This window comes from Corylus avellana, chromosome ca8 (assembly GCF_901000735.1).
Source record: "Corylus avellana chromosome ca8, CavTom2PMs-1.0".
In the NCBI taxonomy this organism is placed as follows: Eukaryota; Viridiplantae; Streptophyta; class Magnoliopsida; order Fagales; family Betulaceae; genus Corylus; species Corylus avellana.
In genome coordinates, this window is record NC_081548.1 from 22,605,995 (window position 1) to 22,631,020 (window position 25,026).

Sequence of the window (25,026 nt, forward strand, 5' to 3'; positions counted from 1 at the left end):
AATATTCCAATTGAACATAATAACGCAACTAAAGCGAGTACATTTTTTTGTATACCCATTAGCATGAAAACTATTGGATTACACTAGCTAGTGTTAATGCTTGTTATTTATGTATAAAAGAGTACTTTTATTTATAGCCATTAGCGGCAACTGGTTGATACTTGATTTTAGGCATTTTATTTGGTACAGGTACTCATAAAAAGCTATTCGATGAATATCTCCTTAAGATAAACAAGGCACTTTCTTATGTTCAGTGTGAGTTACGAGGCTTCAGGAACCAATATGATGGCCGAGTTTACTATGGGGTCATTAATAATGTTTCTGATGAACAGTCCAAGCTAGGAACGAGATATTCGGTTCCGCAGATTGCTTTCTACAAGGCAATTGTAAGTCTGGTTAAAATTTATGTTGTCTGAAAAAATTCTATATCTTGAAATGCCCTTGTCACTGATCAATGTGCTTGGTTGATTGAAAGCTGGTTGTTTTCGATCATGCTTGAAAATATTTCTTAATGTAGCAAAATTCTGCTAGAATTTTTTATGGGTATGGTAGAACTTTAACCTAATATGACAATTATGGTTCAGATGGTAACCATAGCTTGGCTTATGACATTCATAAGAAGTGGGTTGGAATTTGGGGTGATGCGAGGAAGAAATTGGGTTTCGAAATTATACTGCATTTGAAATTTATTCAACAATTGTCTGAATTAACTTAGACATGTAGCAACTAAGAAGTTTCAATATGATTAATCTTCTATTACCTGATATATTTGGATGGCATTTCGGGTTACTACAGTCACAAATTTACAAGGCTAGACGTGACAGGAGGGTGATCTGAATATTGACAGCTGAATTGAACAATTTTTAGGTCATATATCTCAGCCATCTCTATTTTGGTTGTCTAGCGGCATGATCCTATCACAAATTATCAATAAGAAGCAGTTTCATTTTGAATACTTAAGCTACTTGGTTTGTAATTTTGAGTTCAGTGTTTCAGGCTTCTGTTGGATTACAATATGTCTATAATTTTTACATTTTTATTTTACTAAAATTTTTATTTTGGTAATGTACATTTCATTATTTTTCAATTTTCAACAAGTGTCCTTGAAATTTCGAGCCATGCAACAACTTCTTGTTGAAGTTGGTTCTCCTGTTCATTGTCTGATTGATCCACCAACATAGATCATTGGGGACTTGGAGTGAACCAATTGAGCCATTCTTGGCTCTGCACACCCATCCACATAGTGTTTAGACATTTTAGGGCAAACAAAGTAAAACAATCAAAGTAATTTATTAATTTACACATCTTATTTGTTAGAGTTTTCATCTTATAGGAGGCTGTGTATATGATTGCGAAGCAGGTGGCTACTTACTTTTTCATCATCCTTCTTTCTAAAACAAGATATAGTTGTCCTATCTAAAATGCCTATACTTCATGTCTCAACATAGAAACAAGCATAGAGGACTCTGTACAGGCATAAGGATAACCCCTTAAAGGTATCTGTAAGAATTTTTATGATATAAATTACTACAGTTTTATTGTTTTCAGATGTAATTCCTTATAATGGCAACTATGATGTCCACATGTAACTGTTGTAATACTTATACTAGCAATTTGTAAATCTGGTGATTTATATTTATTTATTTTCACAAGAAGCAACACTGGGATTATTTAACATAAATAATTTTACAATTTAAAAGAGTTTGCCGACCAATTGGTGGAGATTGGCTTTGATTTTGTCATATCTTAACGAAGCAGGCGAAGCAGCAAATTAATGGCCAAAACACATTTTGGTATATTTTTCTGTTGTCTCTTTGCCTTTCGCACTAGTTTTATTGATTCTTACAATTTTGGGCATCCTGTTTCCTATATTCTTCTTTTGTGTTTATTATGAGCATTACTCGTCAGAAAATATAAATTTTTATTATCATTGTGATGTGCTTTGCTGCTAGTGGAATAGTTGGGAAATATTAATCAAGGAGAATTCCATAACATTCCCTTGACAGTGCATTATCCTTAGTTTATTATTAGGTGAATAAGGAGAAAGAAGCATATATAAAAGAAATTATGTCTATGCCAATAGATGTTTGATGTCTAATAGTATGAAATTAAGGTAACTTCATCCGTCTCATTTGATGATGTGTTCTTTTGATGTCAAATATCAGATAGAAGCAATTATGCAAGATGCCACAGCCCAAGGTAGCATTTCTGACATTGATGCTCTTAATCTGCGATTGGAGAATCAGGTTCAAATTTTGCTTAAGAGTATTTGTTTTTTAATGAGGAAACAAGTGACTTTGTGTAGCACTAATGTTTTATGTATAAATATATTAATAAAAAAAAAGTTTTATAATATGAATACAGGTTAGCAATTTGGGTGATACAAATCCAAATCCAAATCCAAATCCATGTGACTTGTCTTCTCCGAGTGACCTTTTTCATGTGAAACAAATTAGCCTTGGAGAAGGCCACAGAAGAGTTATGCTCAATGTTATAAACACAAGAAGAGAGTGATAGAGATCAAATTCATAGCCAAATAGCTGGCCTTCCAGACTAGACAGCCAGGAAAGAGAGAGAAAAATATTTCTTGCTGAAATAGAAGTCAATATGTGAATTAGTTACAACCTTAAAGAACTGCTTTTAATAGAGAGAGGAATATAGGGTGAGAGATAGAGAGAGAAAGAGCGTTGAGAGTTGGAAAGGTGATTAGGTTTGGTGGTGGCAGAGGCGGTGGTTGTGTTATGGGGCCAATGGAGATGATGAGGAAGAAGAGGGTATTTTCACCTTCGAAATAAGTTTTTGATTTACTAAGAAATAAAATACTAGAGAGACGTGGTCTCCACGTGTTGTATTAGATCGATCAAAAGTATGAAACTAAATTCATATCTAACACAGCTTAGTAGATCACGGTGACAAGAAGCTGTGTATGATTTTCAAAGTATGTCATTTTGCAAAACCTTAGGCTACGTCATGGTAATTTACCCTAACTTATATATTCAATACTGCCCTGTTGAGAAAATATTATTGTTCATAGAAACAGTGATTAACACTGGAGTAACGTGGATAGTACCCTACTCAGAAAGTTGAAGTACAAATAGAAATAAATAGGCCTAACAATAATGAGATTCAACACAAAGTAATCAAAATGAATCAATAAAATAGAATGAGCTTTACACCATGTTGAAGCTCCAGCTAACAAAGAAGAAAAAAAAAATGAAAACTACATCATTTCCGGTTATTTTACTGAAACTTGGTTTTAGTCGTCTTTTATAGCAGTATATTTTGTACAACTACTCTTAATGCATTTTTCTTTTTGAACATTCATCTCATTACTTTGTCCAGATTAGATTGGCTGCAGCTAATTAGTTGACACATATTCCTGGGGCTTAATTCTATCTGACCTTAGCATAATATAGTTTAGCACTCTTCTGAATGCACCTTTTTATTTTGAACATTCATCTTATTACTTGTTACAGGGGACATTTTCTGTGGGTAAACTGACACATCCAGTTGGGGCTTAATTGTATCTGATCTATGTCAGAAACATGCTTATTGATTAAGATTTCCTAAGAATGGATGTTTCCAGAAATAATAACTGAATGTTTCTGCTTTATTCAAGAAAAGTTCCATTAGGACTGACGAACGAACTAGAATTTCCTTTAGGAACTCCCTTGACTTTTGCACCACTTTCTCTTAGGGAAATGAGTGTATTATTATTCTGTAAAAGCTCTCTGTTGCGCTCAACACTTGATATGGTCTGTCTTCAGGTTTTAACTGACGTAGGATCACAATCACAAGACGGCCCAACTCATGTTCCCCCGGCACTCAAGAATTTCTCAATATCTCAGAAGCAAAAAGCTCTTGATGAACTTGTGCTGGATCAGTGGCTTACCCACACCCCTGATGGTAACATTGGACTTGGTGTCAGATCCTTTCTTGACCTGCGCAGTTATTTCCGTAATAATGATATTCCTTCATGTCAAGTGTGCAACGAAGCTGGAGTGAAGGTTGTAATTGATATTTGCTTTGCCATATCAGTAGATACTGGCTAATGTTTGATGTTTGTTATATCTCTGCAAGTAGCTCTTTTTATTTGTTTTAACGTTTAATTAATCCATGTAGGATGCATCAATTCATAAATTAATAAGAATCAGCTTTGCTTGTTCATGCCTTTTTTTTCTTGTTTTATTACTTGTGTGGTTTCAATGTAAACTCTAATATATTATTCAACCATAACCTTGGGTAACCGAGATGGAAAATTTTCCAGTTCGAGCAAAACTAGTGGAGCATTTTTTTTTTTTTTGCTGCTGCTGCTGCTATTAAATCTCGTACTTTGTTGGGTTTATTTTTGACAGGCAGAGGTGTGCCAGAATGATTCTTGTACAGTCCGGATTCATAAATACTGCCTAAAGAAATTATTTTCCCAAAAAAAGGTATAAGCTTGACTCTTTTCATATTTAGGGTCAACAGCGTTTCCTTTGCTTCATAAATTTTCTGACTTGATTGGCTTTTAGGGTGCAAGAAATTGTCCAGGTTGTGGGACTCAATGGCATTATGCAGTACCCAAAGCAGAACTTATAGAGGAAGAGGAAGAGGAAGAGGCAGATGTACCCACTCAGAGCCAGCCACCTGTGGGACCTAAAAGAAAGAGACTTGAAACCAACAAAACCGGTGATGCTAATGTAGTTCAATCTGGTTCCTCTCAAGCTGCCAGGCCTGTTTCTGATCTGAGAAGAGTAACTCGAAGTACTGCCCACTTAAGGTAATTGTTTTCATGTGCCCCTATAACAGGGGACTAGGTGAAATATTCTGTATAGTTGGCTTCAAAACTGCTGGCATTCGCAACAGTTTATTGTCCTAGGTATTTTGCAACAAACTATAATCATATATTAGATTTCTGACTAGGTTGAAATCACCTGGAGGATTTTGTGTTAGATATTTGATTCTCGCTTCAGTTGCTACCATCATTGTAAATACTCATTTCTTTTCCACCGCCTGGAATGCTAAATGCATCGTTTTGATTTATGCTTTGGGCTTTGTTTGGTAATGGGGATGGGGGGCCATCCCATTTGCCAAACACCCCCTTGATAACATCTCCAAAAATGCTTTATGGTACAGTTAATTAACTCGGAATTACTTGAGATGTTCTTTCCTTAATATATAGTTGTCTTAGATATAAACCATATTGTTTTAGCGTTTTCATAGATACTGGAGCTACAGTCTGTTGGAATGTCTTCCTTCTGAAAATCTTAAAAATTTAGTATATAATTTAAATTTGAGGATACTATATATTGGATGACCTTTTAAATGCTGGATCGGAAATGACTGCATAAAGTTGTTTCATTATCTGAATCAACCCTAAAGCAATTGGTTGTCTTATAGCCTTCAAAACCATGGCAAGCTTGCATAAAGCTCTCAGATGTTAAGGGTTCCAACAAGAGTGGTTCATTGTTCAATTTAGGGATGAACTAAATACAAAATTAGTAGATTAGGGTTGAAGAGTTTGACCCGTTAATTAAATTAGTTAAGTTAAAGTTGACATATATAATCTTATACTTATTCTTCAACATAATCCGAATTCAACACGATATTTATTGATAATTTGACACAATCTGTAAACTCAACAGGAGATTAGTTGGTTAAGGTGTAAAGTTTGATCTATTTATTAAATAGATTATATTAGAATTAACTTATATAGTCTTATATTTATAAATCAACACAATTCAAAACTTAAACACAAATTGTCAATCTCTAATTTTGATAAGTATAAAGAGGCTGCTGATGCTTATTTAAGAAAGAAAAGTTCAAGTTGGAGATTGCTGTCTATAAAATATTCGAACTAACAGCATAGAATCGGTGACAGCTTCTAGGGCACTTATGAACACAAAGACCAGAGTTGAAAACCAGCAACACATGATGGTGTTTAGATGGTTTTGATATAACTCTGGTTTTTTGTGTTGCTGGTTTTCAACCTGCTCCCTTAAAATAATGACATTTTTTCTGCATCTGCATGTGTGATTGATTTACCATCCCCTTTGGAGCAGTAACATTTGCAGGCTTTGCCTCCTAGATTTCATAGAGATTGAGGAGTTAAACGAGACAACACAAACATCAAAAGGTACCAATTCAGATGGACCAGTTTATGTACGGTAAAGGAATAATACCACGATCACGCCCGTGGTTTTCAAAACCAGAAGAATCTCCTTTACTTATATAAATACAATGTTAGGTGAGGAGTACTGAGTTCAGGGGATAATCCCATGCTGAAGTGGGTTTCATTTATCTATGAAGAAAAAAAATAATAATAATAATAAACGCTATGCAATTTACGTATTTGTCTTAATATATTCTAGCCTTGTGGGTTGTAAAAAGTTTTTACATGATATTAAAGTAACACAAAATTCAAAACCTTAACTCATTTTATAACCAAGCAATTATATTGTTTATCTTTTTATTTTTTAAGAAATGTGATCGATTAACAAACTTATTAGTGTTGCTTTCCCTAGTTTTCTGACGAAGCAGAGAAGGATTTGTATTATTTAGGAGACCGTTGGGAAACCATATAGTAGGTAAACGCACCTTTAATTCTTTGAAAACGTCAATCCACGTCACATCAACGAACTCATTCATGCACTATTTGTACTACTCACAAAAATATGGACCCCGATGCTCTCTGTTTCAATCCGATAGTTTTGATGTTTTTAGGTGGGCAATTTTATCAATTTCTTTTTTATAAAAATGTTCTCTTAAAACAATTAAATAGATTTAAAATGAAATGAAGAGGAATCTTCTCTCAAAATGATAAAAAAACCCTTTTATTATAACTAATTGAATATTCTCGATAGATATTAATTTCAAAATTGTTTACCCACTCTACGGATTACACCCATTTGCAAAAGAACTTAATATAATATAAAATTATTTTAAGAATTTTATATGGTATGTAAAGATAATAAATAAGAATTTTCTGTATAAGGAGTTATTTGTTATTTTCCATACAATAATAAAAAATTCTCAAAATATTTTATGTCACAAAAAACTTATTGCAAGCGGAGTAAGTGAGCACTGATTTTTCAAACTGTTATTCCAACAACTCTATTGAATGATCTCTGTACCAATTGAATTGACTAATAAGTGAGTTTGAAGAAAAATTGTACATAATAATAATATTCACAACTGTTTAGGAAAATATTTTATGTTTATCACCGAGAAAATAAATAAATATTAACAAAAAAAAAAAAAGAAAGAAAGAAGATAGTGGCAGTGGGGGCCCACTCTATCGTTCTCTCAAAACATGCATATCTTACGGGACACGTCCTCAGTGCCCTGCGTGACCTTTCATTCCAAAATTCCAGCCAATAAATGCAGCTCGCCCCAAATGAAACGCCCACTCCCATCAACAACAAATTTGACCAAAAATAAAAAATAAATAACAATAACAATAAGAATTCAGCGGGACTCAGATTAGAAAAAGAAAAGTAGTACGTTGATTGGGAGAGCGGCAAGGCAGCGGGAGAAAAGGTACAAACAAGAGGAGTTTTTCTTTGATTTCTGCTTCAGAATTGAAAAAGGAAAGAGAGAGAGAGAGAGAGAGATAGAGGAACAGTTTCACAAAGGGGAAAGAAAGAGATCCAAATCGGAAGAGTATTCTTGGCAATGAAGAAGCAGAGCGCGGCGTCGCAATCAACGGCGGCGACAAAGCCGGCGACAACAGTGTTGCCGTATCAGACCCAAAGGCTGAGAGACCATTATCTTATTGGGAAGAAGCTGGGGCAAGGCCAATTTGGGACGACTTACCTCTGCACCCATAAGTCCACTGGGGCCCAGTACGCCTGCAAGTCAATACCCAAGCGGAAGCTGCTGTGCAAGGAGGACTACGACGACGTTTGGAGGGAGATTCAGATCATGCACCACCTGTCCGAGCACCCACATGTGGTGCGGATCGAAGGGACCTATGAGGACTCGGTGTTCGTGCATTTGGTCATGGAGTTGTGCGCTGGGGGCGAGCTGTTCGATAGGATTGTGCAGAAAGGGCATTACAGTGAGAGAGAGGCCGCGAAGCTCATAAAGACCATTGTTGGGGTGGTGGAGGCTTGTCACTCTCTTGGGGTCATGCACAGGGATCTCAAGCCTGAGAATTTCTTGTTTGATAGTCCTGGTGACGATGCCAAGCTCAAGACCATCGATTTCGGCTTGTCTGTCTTCTACAAGCCAGGTTGGTTTCTGGGTTTTCTTCCATTTTCTTAGTTTTCATTGTAAATGGTTGTTTGGGTTCAATTCTTGATTGCAAGTCTAACGATAATGTGCGTTGTTCAGTTTGCCTTCTTTCTTTCTTCATTGTTTATGAATGTTGCCTTTTTAAATTAAATCGATCCTGGTTGTGATTGATTTTTGACGTTGACAAGTCGGTTTTTATTAGTTAGGATTTGTGACTGATTAGAAGTTTGGCTGGTTAATGCGTATTATTCTATTTCCTTGGATTTATTCTTTTGACTTTGCAAGTTATTGATTTTTCACATATTTATCAACTGTTTCATGAACTGAAATCTTGGATTTAGTTTTTTGTCTTTTGTCCATTGGGAACCAGGTTGATCGGTTGGTGTTTTTCCGGTTTTTGAAGTTTTGCTGTTGTCATTTTGGTCTCCCTGGTTTCTTTCCAATTTGTTGATTTTTCCTTGGATTTAATCTCTCTCTCTCTCTCTCTTAAAGTGGAGGCTGTTCAATTTGGATTTGGTTCTGGTTCTCTGATATCTATTGATAATTTCCTTAAGGTAACTGTTGGATTAATCTGCTGATTGGAGATTATTCAGTCGTCTCGTTGATTACAGGAATAGGTTTGGTTACCATGTTCCATAGGATTCCTTGTTTTCATTTTTTTCTTGTAGTGGAAATTGGTGTTTTGAGATTGTGGAATAAATTTCAGTATTTTTCTTTTGTCTCTTTTTCTGTCACGAGCATGGTTGGCTGATGGGGCTTTCTCCCATTCCGTTAAATTCATCATTTAGAAATTCCATTCTTCTCGTTTCTTGGTTTCACTTTCAATAATTCCCTATTCCATTTTCACATGATTTGGAGTTCCCCTTTTTTTTCTTTTTTTCTTTTTTTTTTATGGTTTTCTCCATTTCCTTCTTTTATAGTCTTGAAATTGGTATATTCAAAGGGGTTTGCAGTATTCTTCCCTATCTTGCTGTTACAAGAATGGAACTTTGAGAGAAAAAACTTGGAAGAGATAAGTTTTCATAGCAACATAAATTTCTACATTGCTCAGAAGTAACAAAATAGGAACAACTTACATACACGAGCCAATAAAATAGGAACATAATAACCACCTACACTAACAGACCCAATGATAGCTAAGCAACCTAAAAGAATATAAAAAACCAACTGGACTAGGAGGACTAACTCTATGACAGACTTCCACTTCATTAGAACAGCCCAGGAGACTCTCTTTCCATGCCATGTAGCCCTTGTCTCAAGAAACTGCTTCTTCATTTGTAGACTGTTGAGATAATTCCCATTGACTTGCATGCATGTGGCAGACATGAAATGTTCTGGCAAATAGCGTTATGATGCCGAAACCAAGAAGTTATATCACTGCCCCAAGTCCTCAATTTTATGTGCTTCTAAGCCTTCTATGCACCGCTTTAAATTTTCATGCCTGTAAGTTTCTTGAGATTTTTCAGATGGTGGGCCATTCAACCTTCTCAGCTACCGGTCTTTTCCATCGGTCTTTAAATCTTTGTTGATGCCAACTGTTGGTTGCTTTCCTTAATTTCACTTTTCTTCCAGGAGAATCTTTCTGTGATGTAGTTGGAAGTCCCTATTATGTTGCACCTGAGGTATTGAAAAAGCATTATGGACATGAAGCAGATGTATGGAGTGCTGGTGTTATCCTTTACATCTTATTAAGTGGAGTTCCTCCTTTTTGGGCTGGTAGTCATCTTCATGAGCTAAGATCTCGTTTTCTTTGGAGTTGTAGCTGTATTGATCAAATTTATATTCTATTTTGTACCTGAGCTGTACTTATTTTTGCCAATTCTTTACAGAAACTGAACCAGGAATCTTTAGGCAGATTTTACAAGGCAAACTAGATTTTGAGTCTGAACCATGGCCTAATATTTCAGAAAGTGCAAAAGATTTGATAAGAAAGATGCTTGAGAGGGACCCAATAAAAAGAATTTCTGCCCATGAAGTCCTATGTGAGTTGTTTCATACCTGTTATGCTTCATGTGCTACTGTAGAAGTTGGGTATACCAATGTCCTAGCTTTGTTAAAGCTATTATTTATGTGTAACCAATAACAACAAAGTTTGTTTGTCTGTCAGGTCACCCTTGGATTGTGGATGACAGAGTTGCTCCAGACAAGCCTCTGGATTCTGCTGTTTTGTCACGGCTGAAACAGTTCTCAGCAATGAATAAACTTAAAAAGATGGCTCTGCGTGTATATTTCTTTTCCCTCCACCATATTTCCTTGTTTTCATTTTCAAGTAGATATCTGTGTATAAATATATTGTCATAGTGATCTGGTATTGAACTTATCAATCCAGGTATCTCAAAATTGAATTATTAAATTGCATCTTCCTGCATTAGGATTTCTAATGCTCTGAGATAATGGCTTGACTTTAGAAAAGTGAAGAATATGTGCTTTCAAGAAAAAGCCTGAAGGAAAAAAGGCATAATAAACAAATGTCAAAGTTTATAATTCAGGATCATCTTGAGCTCAGCTCAACTAAGCCTTTAGTCCCAATTAATTGGGGTCAACCACATGGATTCTTTACACCACTTGTCTCTGTCGAAGGCCATATCCCCATTTATCTATTTAACAATCATGTTCTTCTCGATCCACATCATAATTTGAGACTATTTCAAACTAAATGAAGTATAGCAGAACTAGATATTTCAAAATATGCTCTTCTTCAACTGTGCGCTTTTAGGGAAGTTGTTACGGCGTTATGCTTATGAGGAAATTTAGCATTTATTTCTTGTGCATTGGGAAATTTTGTTTTCAGGTCATAGCAGAAAGACTTTCAGAGGAAGAAATCGGTGGTCTGAAAGAGTTGTTCAATATGATTGACACAGACAATAGTGGGACAATAACATTCGAGGAACTTAAAGAGGGTTTGAAAAGAGTGGGCTCTGAACTAATGGAATCTGAGATCAAGTCCCTTATGGATGCGGTAAGTAAATTGTCATAAACTTGGATTTTCCAATTGATTGAGTATATTATTTTCTGTTATAACATAGATGATTTGGTTCGGCAGGCTGATATAGACAACAGTGGATCAATAGACTATGGTGAATTTCTAGCTGCTACTTTGCACGTAAATAAGATGGAGAGAGAGGAGAATCTGATTGCAGCCTTCACCTATTTTGACAAAGACAGTAGTGGTTATATCACCATTGATGAGCTTCAACAGGCTTGCAAAGAGTTTGGTCTAGGTGATGTCCAACTGGATGAGATAATTAAAGAAATTGATCTAGACAATGTAAGTCTCTCTGCTTACATACTTTCAGAATCATAAAGTTTTGGGTCCCATTTTTTTTTCATAATTCCTAATTGGTAACAAATAAATCAGAATAGAAAATACTGATCTTCTCACTTTTCAGGATGGACGTATCGATTACGGGGAGTTTGCAGCAATGATGAGGAAGGGCGATGGAGGAGTTGGGAGGAGCAGAACAATGAGAAGCAATTTGAACTTCAATTTAGCTGATGCCTTTGGAGTTAAAGACACAAACAGAGATACTAACTAGATGCAATCTTCTGTATAGTTGACCAATTATAGGAGGGATGGTTCCATTTTAAGATTTTAATGATTCTTAATTTTTGTTTGTGCTGGGATGTTGCTTATTTTTCTCTTAGGTAATTATGGTCTTAAAAGTTCACTTTTCACCAACAGTCCCAGCAACTTCTTTTTTTTTTTTTTTTTCTTTTTTTTACCTGTTTTGGTGAAAAGGAGTTTTAGTAAAGAGCCAAGAGGCTAAGAGTACACAGAACAGCAGGGGGTACTGCAAGCTTCTGTTGCAAGATGATTTACCCCATAACTAGGAGTAACATGGACAACAAACAAACATATTAGGCTTTGCCTTACTCGGCTGAAAGGTCTGTACGGTGGACGGTGGTTCTCTTCACGGCAAGCACCCGGGATCTGGTAGGTCTCCAGTTTGCTGATCATTTGTCCACGCAGCAGCTTCAATGAAATAGATGTTCAGTGTATGTGCCAACATGGATTTTGAAGCCATTGGGGGCTGCTGTTGCTTTGTATGAAACTTCAAGGCTGTGAAAACTAAGAGCCATTATTAAAACATTAGTTTGTCTTTTGATTGTCAACAATGGTCTTGATCAAATCTCAACTTTCTTTTAATGTCATCCTCTAATCAACAATGGTACTATCAAATCCTTTTGGCTTGGACCGGCTGATCCTTATTTTTTACAAAATGGTCTACCAAGCTTCTCGTATGCTTTATATGACTAGATAGATGATAAGGAATGCGAAAAATTTGGTGGACCCTTTTATAAAAAAGCAAAAGATGTGCGAACTACTTTATTCAAAAACCTGGTCACCTCTTAGAGTATAGGCATCCAATTTAATTTAGTGTAAAAACATGCCTGGGGTGGCAATAGTTCAACGACCACCCCTATTCTTTCTTTTTTTATTTTTTTCTTTTTTTTTGAAAAAAAAAAAAAAGAAGCTAAATTTGTTTGAAAGTATTTAATTTTATATATTTTTTATTTGAGGATATTTTTATCATTTTATGTTTTTAAAACACGTTATACATGCGATTGAGATTTAGTTTGATTTCACAAGTTGGCCTAACAGAAGGAGATTTTTGTTAAGAAATGATAGTTAGGGCGGTTGAGTGCGAGTTGGATTTTTATTTTTTTATTTTTTTATTTTTTGTGAGTAATCAACTCTACTGTTGAGTGTCGTGGTAGAGTCGAAAAAAGTAAAAAATGAAGGGCATATTAGTCATTGAAAGGAAACGGATAGGATAGGCCTAGTTTGTAAGAGAGAGAGACCAAAAGGGCAGAGCTGTGAGCTCTGTGAGAGAGAGAAGTGTTCGAGCAATGGCCTCAATGACCCTTTCCTTTTGCTCATCTCTCGCAGCCCATTGCAGAATCTGTCCAAAGCAATGCTCATCGCCAACACTCTCTTTCTCTAACAATACCAATCTCAGCTTTCTCTCCGTCTCTTCCCCCAAACTCTCTTTCTCTTCTTCTTCTCCCACATATCGTCTTCTCCCCAAGTCCTCTGAATCAGGAGCAGCTGTGCTCGATTCCGTGGCCGACCCGCCGGAGCCTGAAGCTGTGGAAATCGTTGAAACCTCCGCAGAAGAAGTCTCCAAGCGTGAGGAAGTGTTCGCTGTCGTCATGGTGAGTAATGGATAAACCAAACCGCAAAAGCTCTATGCTTTTTTCGAGTGATTTTGAGGTGACCCATATGATAGTTTTGATTTTATTTTTATTTTTTATTTTTGGTTTTTTTGGTGTTGATTTTGTGCTTACCCAGTTACCCATATGATTTTTTTTTTTTTTACTGAATTACATTTTTTTAAGTGTTATATTATGTTCTTCCGATGATAATTTTTAGAGCTTATATGTGATCTCAAAGTAAATTTTAATCCCATTGTTTTTTCATAGTTTTTTTCTTTTTTTAATGTAAATTTGGGATTACCGATGATATATTGATTATTATTCATGTCTTTAGAGTGCTTTAACGTTGTTAAATGTTATGATTATGCTTTGATTGTGGTTGATGTAATGTGGCCTTGTTTAGGTAGGATCACGCCAATACATCGTTTTTCCTGGTCGGTTTATTTATACTCAGAGGCTTAAAGGTGCTGATGTCAACGATAAGGTATGTTTTATTCCTGTTTATTCTTGATCGTATTGTTGATTGCTTGAAATCTTATCATGTTTGTTGCACTTCTCAATATAAATTATTATCCTCGTCTCGTCTTTTGGTTGCTCCGTTTGAAATCTCTCATTTTACTTCTTTTAGAAGCATTTGGTGATTCTTGTTAGCTGGTCTTTCCTTGAAATATCAAAAACTCCTTTCTTATCCAGAATAGGGTAAATCTCAGTTATTGTTGCAATCCACCGTTGATTTATTACATTGCCAACACCATCTCAATGATGTAGATGCTCTAACATCAAACAATCATATGGTTTACATCCCTAATCAACAGTATGTGAATCTAAAAATGGATGAATTTACGGTTTCTACTTGTGACTACGAAAATTAATAAAAAAACATTCTCTTTTTATGAGATACTCAAGAACTTTCTCCCGTTATTGACATCAAATTCTTTTGAGAATTATAGATTCTTACTATTTAGAAATGCTTTTATTTTTATGAATGCATGGATGCTCATTGTATGACTTCTGCAGCACCTATATGAAGTGGTTATAAGTTGCTTGGGGATTATGATAGTTATGGTCAGCATTTCAATGTGGCGACTCCTGCTGCTGAATCTTAAACATATATCAGTTTACTTCATGTGTCACACATTTTTATCTATGTTAATTTCAGGAGTGTTAATATGGTACTCTTATGATTCTTGCTTTTTGCCTAAGTTGTTTGACTTTGATTCTTTTGCAGATCATCCTGAACAAGGTGTTGCTCGTTGGAACCAGAACAAGTACCTACATCGGAAAACCAGTGGTGACTGATGCTGCCGTACATGCTGTAGTTGAAGAGCAGGTAGTTCATTGCCTCCTGATATATCTTCTTTCTTATACCTCCCTTACGATGGAATACTTTTTCTCCAACAGTTGGCCTTCTGATTAATTTCATCCACTTCCCTCTATCTGTCACTTCTCCATGTTTAATGCAGGGTAAAGATAGCAAAGTAATTGTCTTCAAGTATAAGAAGAAGAAAAACTATAGGAGGAAGATTGGTCATCGACAAGTATGTTACAAAGTTTATTTGTATCATTGATGGTAAACTAGACTATAAAGGGTTTATTGCATGAATTGATGTAATTCTGGTGAATGCATAAAGTAACTAGTCTTGCTTTTTAAGTTTTTGGTACTAAAACAAGGACAAAAGAAAAGTTACTGCATCACGTATGCATTACGCACTTGCCATTAGAGACTTCGCTCTCTCCCAATCTATTATCCTTTTATCTCGCGCAAGCGTTTGACCAAAAAATAAACATGCTCTATTGTTTCTTTCTAAAGTCAGAGCTGTCTTGCCAAAGAAATTGTCCAGTCTATCTGGATTTGCTTCTTTGGCTAAGCAATGAGGGTGATTTACAACATCTCTCGCGCGGTAATATGCAGCTGCTCAGTGCTGTTGCTACCGCATTTATGACTTCTAAAGCTTAACTGGTTTTCTTCTTTTTCTTTTTCTTTTTATGGGTTTAATGACAGAATTGAACGTACAACTTCTGCTCCTAGGTGGTTATCCATTTTGGTATTTCCATCCTAGCTACAATCCACAGACAGAGCAATAATCTAACTCATATGACTCATCTATATATAATTTAGCTATTTACTTCCATTAAATATTAGTATTTCAATTTAAACTCATTTTTCCGTTTGTTAATTGTGTTTATGACGATTCAATTCTACTGAATTATGCAGCCAAATACAAGGATAAGGATAACAGGGATCACAGGCTATCAGGACTATCCTGCAGTTACGCTTGATTCATAGGATTTCTTGGCGAGGTTGAGTGTATACTGAAGATTGATCTGAATGTTTTGTGAAGGAGGTTTTCTTCCCTCATTTTGTATGTAATTTCCTTTCTAGGGTGCTTTTGAGATTGAATTATGAACTCCGGTGATTAATTATGAAAATTACTTGTGCTAAATTAATCATTCAATTAGAATGCATTTTGAAAGTCGTGTTTGATGTATTCATTTTATATTATTTACAAGATCACTTATGATTCATCATTTTCTTTTTAGAGTAATACTACACACAAAATCAGTCATTTTATCAAAATTCAATAATGATTCATCTCAAATCTAATGGTAATTTTAAAAGTCATATTGAGAAGCGTGAAAGTAGGAGCGAGAATAGGAGCTGTGTAACATTGCTCTGCTCTTCTTTTCGGGTCAGTTTGGCGACCGGGTTGTCCCAGATACTGTGCACAATTTGACCTGTTGACCATCAAGTTTGAACTTTCAACCTCAAAATTTCACCCGCTTTTGACCATATTGCCCCATGCTTCTCTATCTTACACCTTTTTATTTTTTTTTTCTTGAAAATCTCCTTGCCCACGAACCAAGTGTCCCCCCCTCGCCCCCTCCCCTCCGTGTGCCCCTGCTTATCTATCCTTCACTTTAACTTGAAATTTTTTTCCTTGAAAATTTCCTTGCCCACTGAAACAAGCGTCTCCCCCTGCGCGAGTATTGCCCCCTGCTTTGCCATCCTTCACTTTTTTTATTTTTTTCCTTGAAAATTCCCTTGCCCACCAAACCAAGCGTCCCCCCTCCCCCCCTCCTCTTGCTGAACTGAATCCTGTTGGTTTCCTCCTGCCTTCGGTGATTACTGAAGAAGAGGGGAGAAATTTTGTCTTGTTGAGGGCGAGAGGGACTCGGGCGTTGAAGGGGAACCAAGGGGTGTGAGTGAAAGTGAAAGAGATTTAAAAAAATGAATTGAAGGAGGGATGAGAGAGAAGGAAAGAAGAATACCCAAATCTTCTTCTTCCTCCTCCATGTGCGTTGGCTGTGACTCTAATTTACAGAAGAGAAGTTCTGCTCCTTTATAACGAAGGAAAGGGAGTTCTCCCCTTTCTCAGAGAGGGTGCGCAAGGGAGGGAGAGCGGGAGAGGGAAAGGTTTTCTGACGGAGAGGGAGAGTGACGGAGGGAAAGCGTGTAGGAGAAGAGTTTGTAAACTGGAAAAGAAAATAAATGGATAAAAAGGTAATTTTACAAACTGGGTTTGAGGGTCACGTGTTGGAAGGCACAAAACCAGACGTTGAACAGTATCTAGGTGGGCAACAAACCGGTTGCCGAACGCCACTGTCATGCCCCAATTGAGCCCTTTGTCAAAGGACGTGCAAAACAGAAATGACCCACAGTTTCCATGCAACTCCTGCAATAGATTCCAATCTCATCCACAGCCGAATTAGAATGGATGTTAATATGCCTACTTTTATGAGCATAAGCCTTATAAAATCGTGGATGAAATATCACACTTAAATCCATGACTTCAAAATAACAAAAATACCCTACACAAGATTAAAAAAATTACTTACTTTTTAAAACTTCTTATCTTAATAAATGATATTCTTGTCCTTTTGGGTCAAGAAAGGGAGATATTACAATCCCAAATGTAACTCGGAAGACCGACATGACAAAAATGATGTTAGTTAAAGAGTAAATATAGTTCCCCAATAATTAAATAAAAAGTAAACCGAAGATCCATTCCAGAAATTTTAAGTGGCAATTCCACTTCACATTCAACTGTTTGATTGACTAACTGTAAGCTTTAGTATTTGTTATAGAAAAGTAGACCAATGCTACAAGGCCATGTCAATTCCTATCTTTGGTGGAAATTAGATGTGCACAAGCATTATAACACCATTTTGCACATCTTTCCATACCTCAAATGACTCCACAATGACTAATTCAGTGGGAAAAAAAAGGACTGGGGAGCCTATGCCATATTCCAGTTTCATTTAACATTCAATTAATAAGTTATTGAATCATAATTCATTGCTAGAGTGTTCACAATTTAATCTAGACACTGAGTAAGCTGCCTTCAACGGGAAGATGGGAGGGGCTCCACCAATATTCTCAGGTTTGCTTCCTCTTCAAACCTCGATCAGACAATGCAAAGGGCCTGGTTAATGGAACCTTCATTCATAGATTTTCTTCTTCTTCAGAAGGGTAGGGCAAATGGAGACAAAACCAATTAGAAAAAGAACAGACAAAGTTTTGAAATCATATAGATCCTTGACTGACTTGAGATCCCCAAGAGCAAGGCCAGCCTATATAAAACAAAATCAACAGCAACAGTGAGGTAGTAAAATGACAAAACCACAGAAAAGGAACTTATTATATGTAAATGCTTTAATCTAGAAAAAGAATTTGGACAATATGTACAGAATCTACTGAGTCCGTGCACCATACAAAGCTAACAAAGACAAATTCCATGAAGATCCTTTACGAAATTCTCATAGTAACTTCATTGGTTATCCAATGATCCATAAAAAAGAAACGGACAATGTGCATTGGGAGGCCAAAAAAAAAAAAAAAACCTTCAAATTGCATAAACCATTACTTCCTTGCTATGAGACCACACAAAAGCAAAAGCAAAGTTTCAATTGAATGTAATGTCCTCTATCCCATTCATGATTTTAATGAGTGCGGGTCAAAAGAGGGTAATATGAGAAGCAAAAGCACTCTTTTGCTATCTTGATCAGCTGAGAAAACCTAGCAGCAATGGAGTAATCCCCAATAATTTATTGAAAGAGAAAGGCAAAGCTCAAATTGGTCAACCAATCTAGCAAGCACACTCTTCCAGAAAGAAGTGGTCAATGCCACATTTAATCAAGATAGACAAATATATCATACTTAAGGGCAGTTTTTTGAAAGCTATTTGGAAAACAAGGAGGCAAACCTAACAATAAAATTACAGGCAGGAAGAATATTCACACAAAACCACAAACTACTCCCCTAATGGCTAACACCATTCCTAAATGTTAGGGGAAACTATACTTAACAACCCCGCCCCCACCCCACCCCCCAACTATCACCTTAATTGCAATGTGTCCCCCAACTTTAAAAAAGTTACAATGTCCCCCCAAAACTATTTGCCCCCTTCACTCAACCCCCTCACTTAAGATTTTTCATTAAATCTCACCAAAAAAAACCCCAACCATAATACCCTTGTAAAATGTGGGTCTCCATCAAGGAGACCCAGCTGTCGGTCTGTATGGAGAGGACCGACGACCCTTTTGTTTTAAAGACATTTTGGTATTTTCATACATTCTAGAGCTAATTTGGTATTTTTACACCTCACCAAGGGTATAATAGACATTCATGCATTTGATGTCCAAGTTAACCAAAAATCCTAACGGCAAGGGGTTAAGTGAAAGGGGCTAATAGTTTGAGGGATCAACTACAACTTTTTTAGTTTGGGATGCACATTGCAATTGAGGTAATAGTTGGAGGGAGTTAGTGTACTAAAAATATTATTCTTGGATAAAGTCCAACTAAGATAGTTTTGGGTTTCCTTGCAACCCAATGTGATATCGAAATGTTCAGCCAATTAGACACAAGTCACACAACATACATAATACCAGTACTTTCCAGATTTCCACTACCATTTACCTTGGAGAGCTTTAATATTAAATGGGTATTTACATGCATCTAGCAATACTAAATAATTCCGAAAAAGTATCCTTAAGGAGCTGATCTCCACACCACAAATCATGACAGGAGCTAATCTCCACACCACAAATCATGACAGATCATTAACCCATCTCTCACCTCATATCTAACAAATCGAGAAAAGGCTCCCCACCCTCTCCTAATATATCTCCACACTCCCACTCGAAGGAATCTTACTACCTCCTTAAAACACCAACCTCCCCCCATGCTATCATACACCACCAACCTCAAAAAAGCATCCATCTTTGTAATATACCGCCACAACAATTTTCCAAAAGAGCACGGTTAAACTGAACCAGGTTTCTCACCCCCAAACCACCATAAGACATTGGAAAACAAATCTTCTACCAACTAACTAAATGGATCTTGAACTCGTCTCCAATAGAGAAGTCTAGACAACCATGTGCATAAAAGTACCCACTCAACTTTAGACAATGACAAGGAATATTATTAACTCCCCTATAGTCCAGCTTTGCAAATTCAGCACTTGTTAGGTAAATCCTATTTTTGAGACGACAAATCATCCACTAAAAGACATCTTAATCAAAACTAGAGTCTAAATTCAGAAAGACACCTTAGACAATAGAGAAGTCTGGACCACCATGTGTATAAAAGCACCCACTCAACTTTAGACGACACATACAAAACAAAAACAGATAATTTCTCATGCCACGACCAGATCATGTCTATATCTATAAATCTATAAAAACGTGACCTAACCAGGAGATGCAGCAAAAGTTTTCTTATAACATTCATAAGCAGTAACCATTTGTAAATGTATTCTTTTTAATCTAACTGATATGTCAAACATTACTGTAATAGTGCTATGACTATGAGGCCAACTGGAAAGGAACAAACAACACGGGGGGGAAAGCAAAATACAATAGCAACTTAAGAAGTTCCATAAATTAAATAATGAAGAGAAATTATAATATGAGTCAGCTCAGATAATAACTGCCAAATTAGAGGAGGGGGGGGGGGAAGCAAAATACAATAGCAACTTAAGAAGTTCCATAAATTAAATAATGAAGAGAAATTATAATACGAGTCAGCTCAGATAATAACTGCCAAATTAGAGGGTGGCGCAGGGGACTTACTCTGACTGTGATATAGGATGCTGGAATAAGACCAATCAAAGTAGCAAAAAAGAAAATGTGGAACGGTATATCAACAATAGGAGATGCCAAATTAATGAATAGGTTGGGTAATGATGGAGTTATCCTCAGAAAAAGCATGTAATTCAGCAGCTTATCTCTGCGCTTAGCAATCTGATTCCACGAAAATTCAGGTTAATGCAGTAGCATGGTACAGGAAAAGAGTTAAATAAATAATAATTTTAAAATATGGCAAATTAACAGAAAACAAACAAAAGAAAACAAGATATACCTCTGCTTGGAAAAATCTCAACTTTTCAGGCCACAACCAACTGACTAAAGGCCTGCCAATTAACTTAGACAAAAAGAAGCAGGATGATGCTCCAGCTGTAGCATTAAAAACAACTAAGAGAAGGCCTCTGATAACACCAAAAAGAGCTCCAGCTAGCAAAGACATGAAAATTGTTCCAGGAATCATAAATGTCTGCATGAAGATGTAAGTGGAGCAGTAACCCAGAATGAATTGAGCTGGGTAATCTTTAGCATATGATGCCAGATGATCTCTGAAGCAAAATAAAATAAAAATAAAAAAATTATCGTTCAGGAAAAGCATGACGCAGTTAAAACATTCAGGCAAAGAAAGAAACTCGAATGATATAGCAAACCAACACTATCAATCATTGAACACGTACAGACAAATACAGGCGTGTGTCTATTAATAATGAAACTAAACAAATGAAATTTGCATGACATACGGAAGGATGATTTCTCATGCCAACACAAACTCTTTATCATGGCCACCAAGTAAAAATCAACACAAATCTACACATAGGAACCTCCTTTTAGAAATGTACACGATATATCTCCAGAACCCGATTAAACTCCGACCACCAAAGTCACCACGTAATTAGAAGACACTGTAACCTAATTTAATAAACAAATGGAGATAATCATTTCACCGTGATATCCTTGCATTCCCCATAGGGTTCCCATACAAAAATCGGCCACTTTTTAACCACCATATGCACGAACCGTATACCACTTATCAAGTTTAAGAACCCATTCTTCGCACACGAGGGTCAGATTCATGATGTGCTCACTAAAGCATAACTAAATCAATGTTCCCTCACTGTATCCAATGACAATTCACAACAATTTCGTAAACAAAGCGAAGTACGTGGAACCCAACAAGAAGTTGAAGAAAAAGCACAAATACCCAAACAAAAAGCTAATATTGCCGAAAAGAAAAGCAAACGAGAAACGAAAGGAACAAATCGGAAAGCGAACGCACTTGAGTAAACGGAGATCGGAAAGCGTGCGAGGCAGCTTGAGCTTGCGGAAGTCGGCGGCGGGCATGGTGGAGTAGATGCAGAAGAGGCCGGCAGAGAAGACGAAGAAGACACCGAAAGCGCCGGCTAACTCCCATCGAGTGAAGGGGAACCTCTCCAATTTGGGCCTCTTTCCGGTGGGCGAATCGTCGTCCTCCTTCGCCACCGCGCTCTCTTCGTCCCTCAGCAACCTCCCACTCTCGCCTATCAGATTTCGAGGAGCTGCCATTGACGTCCTCACCGCAGCCCTCCGAATTGCACGAACCGCACCAACGTAGGCTGAGAGGAGGACTGTGAGGTTTGGGCGTGAGAAAAACCGGTGAACCACATCAATCAAATCAGCGTCATATGTTGCAATTTCACTACTAGAAGAAAAACAAAAAAGAAAACCCTAATTTTGGTACTGTTTGGCTGCGTGCGAGTTACAGGTGAGCGAGAGAGAGAGAGAAAGAGAGAGAGAAATTGTAATGGCGGATCGCGAACGAAATTTCGGAGCAGCGACTACTAGCAATGCGCTTTGGAGAGAAGAAAGAGGGAGAGAGGTTTAATTATATTTTAATTTATTAATATGTTCTTTTTCTATTTAATTCTTGCCAGAACAAACCCACCAAGATCTTCGGATAAAAGCCCAAATATGCGAATCCACCAACAAAATATTCAAAACTCAAAATCCATGTAACGAGATGAACCCAGACATTTTGATCTATTTTTTGGTAGATTTTTTTTTTTCTTTTTCTGGATTTTGGCAGAAATATTTACTTTCCTGTGAAAACATCCCCATACAATAATGACGAAATATTCATATTTGTAATTATATTCAATTATTTTGCTAGCAATGTTAATAAATACTACACTCCTATCCTACAATACTTTACTGGGATCACATGATCATTAATCAAATCTTGTTTTATAAATTTAAAAATTCAAAAGCTACTTGTGAAATAGAGTATAGTAATTACTATTTTTTTTTTATCGGCTTTTTTGCATAGAAAGGCTTTATTATAATTTTTCCTTATTTCTTTTATTTGTTATGAATAATTATTTTTAAAATATAATAAAAATAATAAATACTGAATTAATAAAAATTTGATAAACAATAATGATAAAAAATTCGAAGAAATAAGTTAAAAGTTTTGGAAGATTGAGACGGTGTGTTAAGCTAGGATTTCAAAGCCCAAATGCATGGAACAAATCAACAGGGTTTTTTTTGGGCCCAACCTCTCCAAAAATCAGTATTCAATCACCAGTATCATCAGAGCACGTCTACTGCAATGATATTCTCTAGTAAATGTTTTCCTTTGTAATCACAATAATTATATAATTAACTAATAATATGTTTTAGTATACATATATAACAAAGAAGAGAAGAGTGACAAGAGTTGGCACGGAGGATTGTTAGGTGTGTTGTTAGGGTAATGTCTTAGTCATATGTTGGCGGGAAATGTCTTAGTCATATGTTTAGAAAAAGTTTTAACCGAAGTTTCAAAAAAATAGCACCAATGTCTAAGGTTTTCAATAATACGAGACAGGTAGAGAGGGAATTTTTTCAAATAAAGGCTTGTTAGAATATATGAAAAATATATTATATTTTTCATATATTCCATAATTATGTTGATATCAAATATTCTCTATTTATGGGCTAATTGTAATCAAATATTGGGATTGTAATCAAATTATGGGAATTTGATTATTATACTTGTATTTAAACATTACCCCATAAATATGGAATTTTGTATTGTAGAAGGAAAAAATATATATATATAATAATAATAAATAATAAAGTTAACAAGTGCAATGTAACCCTTAAGGGTATTTTGAGTGGTGGACCTAAGTATCTAACATCAAACCACCTATAAAGTTCTTTGTATTATTTCTCTCTCTTGCTTCCGCTCATATTTCTACATCTTCATTATTTCAACAAGGCTATTGATTAGATTTTTTTACTAAGCACTCTAAATGTGTTACACTCCAAGTGTCTTCCCCTCATAGAGGCCAACTAAGGTGAAGCCAATATTACTCTTCTAGCCACGGTATCTCCCATCTCGTCATTGAAAGAGACTCTTTGACAACAATTCTAGCCATCAACTCTCCTCACCTTAGCACTGAATAGGCCTCTGCCCATGTCTTCACACATCAACCTTCAACTCCTTTCCTTTTCGGAATGAACAGCTTTGCAAGTTTCAAGAGATGTCAATTTTTGTGCACATTATATCACCAAATGGGCTGCTTCGAACCTAGTGTTTGGAAGCATTCACACTCACTCTCCCATTCTTTCATCTTTAAGATTTAGAAGCGGAAAGAATCTCCCTTTATAATCATTTTTCCCTCTTTGAATAAAATAGAAAATAAATAAATAAAAGAAAAGAAAAGCTATTGATATTGATGATGAATTGGCCGAGTTGGTAGTCACCAAAGGAAAGCAATAGGCTAGTGGAAAGCGAAGACAAAAAGCAGAATCAGAAAATAGGCTTCTACTTTTATGCTTTGGATCTTAAATTCTTCATGTTTATAATTGATGTAGGTCTTCTAAGATTCCCTTTCAGTCACCTCAATCCATTTCTACTCTCTTACATTTCTTACGAGGATCGAGTGCTCGGGACAATTTTGCTTTTCTTAAGCGAGAAATTATCTTTATCAAAAAATTTATTTAAAAATTAATTTTGAAGCGATATGTAAAATATATTAAATAATATAGTCTCGCGTGTAGATATTTATCTTATAGTATGTATTAGTGGTGAAAATGTGAGTGAATAATAATTGTCCATATTCGCTGTCCGCAATCCGCTATTCGCATATGCAGATGTGGGTAGCAAGAACTAATGTCTGCATCCCCATATATATATATGTGTGTGTGTGTGATGAAAATTTATTGACAAAATGATTATCAAGTGTTATATTAATAATAGTGTTCAAGTATAAATAAATTTTATTTTTTATTTTTATTTTTTACTAGAAGCAATAATTAGTGAATGAAAATGCTCATTACCTCAAATGTGGATAGTAGATAATATTCGCATTAACCACGCAGATGCGAATATGAATATTGCTATTATCTGCATTCGCATTTTTACCCCTAGTATGTATAAATATATTCTTAAAGCTGATGTGATGTAATTCTCTTATAATATTTGGTGAATGAAAATGAGTCCTTTTATTGAAGGGATCACATCATGACAACTTTAAATGATGGAAAGATAATATTTGTGGAGCATGTAGTATTTCTCAACCCACTCAAATATAGACACAAATATAT

At 36.0% G+C, this 25,026-nt stretch overlaps 4 protein-coding genes across 4 annotated transcripts in view; 3 read left to right on the forward strand and 1 right to left on the reverse strand.

Moving 5' to 3' along the window:
• The window catches only part of LOC132191045 (uncharacterized), a gene marked incomplete at its 5' end in the record, with an annotated part of 9,451 nt that extends 4,428 nt beyond the window's left edge, over positions 1 to 5,023 (forward strand). The window contains 5 exon segments of the mRNA XM_059606067.1: positions 190 to 386; positions 2,166 to 2,246; positions 3,768 to 4,007; positions 4,356 to 4,433; positions 4,515 to 5,023. Of these exon segments, the coding sequence (XP_059462050.1) occupies positions 190 to 386; positions 2,166 to 2,246; positions 3,768 to 4,007; positions 4,356 to 4,433; positions 4,515 to 4,766 (848 nt within the window).
• Positions 5,024 to 7,344: 2,321 nt separating this feature from the next.
• LOC132189650 (calcium-dependent protein kinase 11) lies at positions 7,345 to 12,226 on the forward strand. The gene is made up of 7 exons (XM_059604400.1): positions 7,345 to 8,215; positions 9,790 to 9,933; positions 10,047 to 10,199; positions 10,325 to 10,440; positions 11,009 to 11,176; positions 11,261 to 11,485; positions 11,607 to 12,226. The coding sequence occupies exons 1-7, from the start codon at positions 7,657 to 7,659 to the stop codon at positions 11,751 to 11,753; spliced, it is 1,512 nt and encodes a 503-aa protein (XP_059460383.1). The 5' UTR covers positions 7,345 to 7,656; the 3' UTR covers positions 11,754 to 12,226.
• A 775-nt stretch (positions 12,227 to 13,001) lies between these two features.
• LOC132189880 (large ribosomal subunit protein bL21c) lies at positions 13,002 to 15,851 on the forward strand. The gene is made up of 5 exons (XM_059604700.1): positions 13,002 to 13,374; positions 13,778 to 13,858; positions 14,603 to 14,704; positions 14,838 to 14,912; positions 15,590 to 15,851. Exons 1-5 carry the CDS (start codon positions 13,069 to 13,071, stop codon positions 15,659 to 15,661), a joined length of 636 nt encoding a protein of 211 aa, XP_059460683.1. The 5' UTR covers positions 13,002 to 13,068; the 3' UTR covers positions 15,662 to 15,851.
• A 1,474-nt stretch (positions 15,852 to 17,325) lies between these two features.
• Positions 17,326 to 22,363, reverse strand: LOC132189651 (uncharacterized membrane protein At4g09580). Its single transcript, XM_059604401.1, has 4 exons — positions 21,737 to 22,363; positions 20,738 to 21,008; positions 20,449 to 20,619; positions 17,326 to 17,946 (listed from the first exon to the last, which is right to left on the reverse strand). Exons 1-4 carry the CDS (start codon positions 22,000 to 22,002, stop codon positions 17,815 to 17,817), a joined length of 840 nt encoding a protein of 279 aa, XP_059460384.1. The 5' UTR covers positions 22,003 to 22,363; the 3' UTR covers positions 17,326 to 17,814.
• Positions 22,364 to 25,026: the final 2,663 nt, after the last annotated feature.